The 5,248-nt window shown below is 36.9% G+C and overlaps 1 protein-coding gene across 1 annotated transcript; it reads right to left on the minus strand.

Annotated features, from left to right (window-relative positions):
* Positions 1-143: 143 nt before the first annotated feature.
* Positions 144-4,722, minus strand: LOC125505563 (collagen alpha-1(XII) chain-like). The gene is made up of 3 exons (XM_048669570.1): positions 4,570-4,722; positions 1,065-1,210; positions 144-596 (listed from the first exon to the last, which is right to left on the minus strand). Exons 1-3 carry the CDS (start codon positions 4,701-4,703, stop codon positions 160-162), a joined length of 717 nt encoding a protein of 238 aa, XP_048525527.1. The 5' UTR covers positions 4,704-4,722; the 3' UTR covers positions 144-159.
* Between the last annotated feature and the right edge of the window lie 526 nt (positions 4,723-5,248).

Raw genomic sequence — 5,248 nt, forward strand, 5'->3', positions numbered from 1 at the left:
AGAAAACCGACGACTATTACGGCCTTTTGCGTTGGTTTCAAACAAAAACGTCGTATCGAAAAATTTTAACTAAAAATACTAAAAACCATTTGCCCGAAGAAAAATGCGAAAACTTAATTTTCATGGCTTCATATTTCACTTGCCTGAAAGCTTTCATCGTCATTTCTCCTCGGGCTTCCAGCGAAACTTCCCAAGTCTAATTTTAGCAAAGACTAATGTTCCCAAGTGATGCCATTTTAATAACGCATGAACCCAGATGTTTCCCCATTTCAGAAATTCATCCATTTTACATGGGCAAGGACCGGAAAACTCTTCCGCCGTAACAAACCTCTTCTCCCTGGAGGAATCCTTAACTTTTCCGAAGAAAATAATGGGCCAGAGAGCTGAATGTGTCCATCTGTCCAGAATAGAAAATCCACTTACCGTCGAACTAGTTTGCGGATAATCCACTGGGACGTACGTTTCTGTTGAGGATAATTTTGTCGTCGAAGAATCAGTGGTGGACGTGGTTGAGGTGATGATGGTCGTATGCGAAGTTGCACTCACACCTGCTGCTACAGCCATGGATTCCTGCTGAGGTGAAGACCTGGGAGGCTCTAAATAGAAGCACCGTCGTCACAAGGGAAAATAAATACACTTTTTGAATTTATAGGTCACAAAGCTGAGGGAAATTAAAATTTCCCGGCCAAGATCGTCGCCTTCAGTGCAAGGAGGGCGACAAACAAGTAAAGCATTAGTGTGGAAAATATCGAACAAATTCATATCGTATGACCCGAAGACCTGGAATATTAAACTAGCGGTTTTATGGATCTCGGTCCAAACCTCTGGAGAATTAGGATTTGGTCGATATTGACTGTTCATATAAATGTATCCTTGTGTTGGCCACAAAAAAAAGTTGACCGGATGAAACCCGTTTTATTAAATTATCAAGCTTTGGGATAAACCATCTTTGGACATGGCAGCTTTCGATTTTGCGTTGCTCTTTGATCTAAATGAAAGAAACCCGCAACTGCTTCTGGCTATTGATTAGCTTCTCGGTAAATTATTCAGGACATAAATCTTACCCAGGGTCCGGAAGACGATAGGCCTGCTTCTGTATTTCCTTCCTCCCCACACTGCGGATACGGTTAATTGGTATTGCGTGTCTGGATTCAAGTTGGAAAGGGTCACCGCATCGCTGTTTCCAGCCACAATTGCCACCACCCTGTAACTAACAGCATGCCAGTTCATCAATGCTTATAACAATTGATTGAGAAACAGCATAGTGTTACCAAAAATTTTTGCAAATATTCAAAAACTATGCTAGCTCGGATGTTGTACTTTTACGGATTCAATAGCGTGAAGCTCACCTAATGTTTGCTAGAAGTTTCAAGTTGATCACATCCTTAGGGATTTTTTAACGAATTTTTAAACTTGAGGTTCTCGTCAGATTTCATCGATTTTTGCATCCCTTTCAAAAAATGTCATTAACTCAAAAGTAAAAACTGCTTAAGAGTGCCTGATTTTTGAAGCAGCAGAAAAGTCATGTTTAACTTAATTTATGATCAAAGTTTGAAATTGATGCCATCTTCAGGGATTTTTTCAGGAATTTTCAAACTTGAAAATGATGGCGTCAACATTGACTTTCTAACGCATCCCAAGAAATTATCTTTTATTCAAAAATTTGAAATGCTCCAACCACATGTGGCATTGAATTCTGCAACACTGCCGAGAAATACGCTGAAAGTTTCGAATCGATGATATCTTCAGGGACTGTTTTATGCACTTCCTAATGAGCGAGATGACAAAAAGCATTCATGGATTTTTACAAACATTCCTTCAAATGTAAATTTCTCCAAAGTCAGAAAAGGTAGACAGCTGCTGATTTTTGCTATACATAGCTAAATGTTTTGCGAATCCGTACTGAAAATTTCAGGTTGATGACTTGTTCAGGATATTTTTCATGAGTTTGCAAACTTGAGAATTTTTAGTCGAATTCTTGTCTTGACTGTGAAAAGTATAACGTTTCAGAAAACTAAAGGAGTAAGATTTTTAATAAAAAAACATGCCTAAAATCCAATGTTGTAAAATCTTGAAGTTGTTTGCACCTTTACGAATTTTTCAAGAATTGATTGACCTATGAGATTCGAGTCAACTTTTATCGATTTCTACAACCATTCTGAAAAATATTAATCGCTCAAAAATAAGAAGCGCTAGCAAATGAGTTGTTGCGTTAAATGAAGCAGGTTTACCTTAATTTGCCCTGAAAGTTGCAAATTCCAGGAATTTTCAAACTTCAAAATGTATAGTCAATATCGATTTCCTGCAAAACCCGAAAAAACTTACTCTGGAAAATCAATGATTTTACGTTATCGGTTTTAAATCGTTTAACCTTCGCTTAATATTTGCTGCAAATGTCCAATCGATCAAGGATAGTTTTATAAATTTCCAAACTTTTATAAAAAAATTATTCGACAAATTCAGCTTTCTCCAGAACCAGAAAAAAATGATAGTTCCTAATGTCTGCATTAAATAGTTAAAATTATAAGTGAATGGGCCGTAATAGTTTCGAATTGATTATTTCTACAGATATTTTTTCGTAATTTTGCAAACTTTAGAAAGTTTAGTCGATTTTTGCCGTCACTATAAAAAGTATAAATTCTTCAAAAACTAAGCGACCGACGATATGCTGCATTTTAGGGCCAGATTCTAAATTTATGACACCTTTCCCTAAAAGTCGCTAGTTTCTGCATTAAAAGGTTGTGCTGTTAAAAGAATGTGCTCTAAAAGTCTCGAATTTATGACTTTATTAGGAATATTGTCATGACTTCACAACCTCCACAAGGAAGGTAAACTTGATGCATGCTCGTACATTGTTAAAAATTTCAAGTTTTGAAGAGCGCACTTTCAAAACCAACCACGAAACGTCGAAAGCGCGTCTAAAAATATCCGCACTTGAATTACAATTTGTATTTGCATAAGTAATGAATAATTCATTTGTTTCCGCAGTCGTTAAAGGTGGCACTAATTAAAACTGTACGTAAAAACTCAGACTCAGACAGTAAAGAGAATTATAGGAGAATAAATTTGCTTTTCCCCAGTTTTCCAGGCTTTTTGCAATAGCTATAAACACGGCAGTAATTAAATGCATAAATTATTGAGACATTTTTAGCATGAACAATTTTTTAAAGGGAAATCGACCTATAGAGCCATATTTGTATAACACAGAAAACAAAACCTTCATAACAAATTCAATTAAATGAAGTTTCAAGTGATACTTTGAAGCGTTTACTTGCTTGTTACAAGCTAATAAGAACTCGATGTCGAAACCCTTGGTGATTTCCTTTGGGAATTTCAAAAATCTTCGAATATTTGCCGGAAAAAGCTCCGAAACGAGCGGTTTCAAGCTTAAGGAACTCATAAAATGCCGCCTGGTTTCATCTTTTTCGGCCGTAATTAGATCCTAAAATAGACAACAATTTCCCGATGAAAATAGCAGAGTTGCTGTCGCTCTCACGGAAATTTTGCATCAGCCGGGATGTTGCTGGATTATTTTTATGGCCCATAATTTAACCGAAAATATCCGACAGCAAAGTCGATTGATTGTTTGCCAATAGCTTCGCAACGCTTTCGGAGCTTTAAATGCGCTTGATTCGATAAATCAAAAATGGTTAATTCAGTTATTGCATTTAAGCGCGAGTGAAATTTATGGTTCCATTTTGGAATTTTTCAAAAAAATTGTTGCTGAGATTCACTTGAGCTTAAAGATTGCTAAAAACACTGGATTTTAGAATTTAATTTTCTTTATATGCCACTGAAATTAATTGAAATCTTTAATCATGAAAACAATTTTTCGCAAGCAATTATATATGAAAATCTAATGAAGATGTCTCAAATTCAGCATCATTTTCCTTGCAAATAATCATAAGTGGATACACAGACACGAGAGAACACTGAACTAAAAAATGGGAAAAAGTTACATGTTTATTACTCTATCAAAGGCAACCAAATTACTCAAAACATCTAAACTTCTATACTATTTTTAACCAAAAATTCAGTTTTTTAAGCTATAATCGCCGGGTTGATTAACTGGCACTAAAGTTATTTTGAGCGGCCGATTGCAATTTAAAAGCTTTCCGCCTATTAGGTGTTCCGGTTTTATAAACCCGCAGCGGATTTAACTCGATTAAGCCCCAGAATGTTCCATCATTAAACAACAAGTACTCGGGCCGAAGACATTTTAAACGCTTTTTGTGGACTTCCGATCCAACAATCCTGCTCCAAAAACCCTACCTGGAAAATTGCTTTTAGAGTATGTTTGCCGAGGATGTACATAGTAAATGACGACTATTGATTCCACTCCCTCGGTTTAATAAATAATCGAAGAATTAGGATCCCTGCGAAGAGTTTTCTGGAAATTAATAGCGACGAACTTGTTTCCTTCAACGAAGCTTGTGGTTTTATTAATAATGTAGCTCGACGGAGTCCAAAGGAAATAAGGGTGTAAATAACGCATGTAAGAAACCCCGTAAACGCGCCCGGGACTGGAAAATATAGGGGGATTGCTCAAATTTAAATTTGATAAATTACCTGGCATCGGTCGGTTTGTACGTGATATCATACTTGTCGACGTTGCTCAACGTGGTTGCCCAAGACACCCTTACAGTAGTCGGGTTTAAGAACGTTATCGTGATGTTTTCTGGAGCACCAAGCCCACCGGGCATCGAACCTGAAACAGCAAAAAACAACCTTAATTTTATATACTACTTTTCACAACATTTCATTGTCTGCAGTAATAGTTGGATCTTAGTTTTCCTCAAACTAAATCTTGTTGTTTTGGCTCTTCGATGCCACTGAGCCAGCAATTTTTGCTCTCCTTTGCTCTCATTTCCTTGCAGAGTTTCTTTCCAAGATTTGTTTTGAAATCCAAGCAGATAGCATTATTTTTTGACTAGTAGAAACTCATTTTTAAAATGGAACATCGGATTGTTGTGGAATTGAAGAAAATTCGTATTTATAACAGTTTGGAGCGAAATGGGCTTAAGGGCGGATCCAGGGGGGGGATCCCCATGGGGGTCATGACCTCCCATTCAATTCTCTATCCAACGATGCCAAAACGAATTATCTGGCTCGAATGGTTCTTGAGAAACTTCGAAAAAAGCAGCGTCATGTTCAAGTGGAGTTTGCAACTCAAAAAAAACCCACGCAAATCTAAAACTTCTTGAATTTAAGCTTTTTTTGAGAAAACTGCCAACATTTCCCCACCCAT

This window comes from Dendroctonus ponderosae, unplaced genomic scaffold (assembly GCF_020466585.1).
Source record: "Dendroctonus ponderosae isolate FM_Combo_2020 unplaced genomic scaffold, Dpon_F_20191213v2 Dpon_F_20191213_887, whole genome shotgun sequence".
Lineage (NCBI taxonomy): Eukaryota > Metazoa > Arthropoda > Insecta > Coleoptera > Curculionidae > Dendroctonus > Dendroctonus ponderosae.

Bases quoted from the DNA above. Each gene is read 5' to 3' on its own strand.
- LOC125505563 (XM_048669570.1), bottom strand. From the start codon at position 4,703: ATGCCCGGTGGGCTTGGTGCTCCAGAAAACATCACGATAACGTTCTTA. The intron at 1,211-4,569 runs GTAATTTATCAA...GCATGCTGTTAG, and splicing joins TACAAACCGACCGATGCCAG to TTACAGGGTGGTGGCAATTG. The intron at 597-1,064 runs GTAAGATTTATG...GCTTCTATTTAG, and splicing joins TATCGTCTTCCGGACCCTGG to AGCCTCCCAGGTCTTCACCT.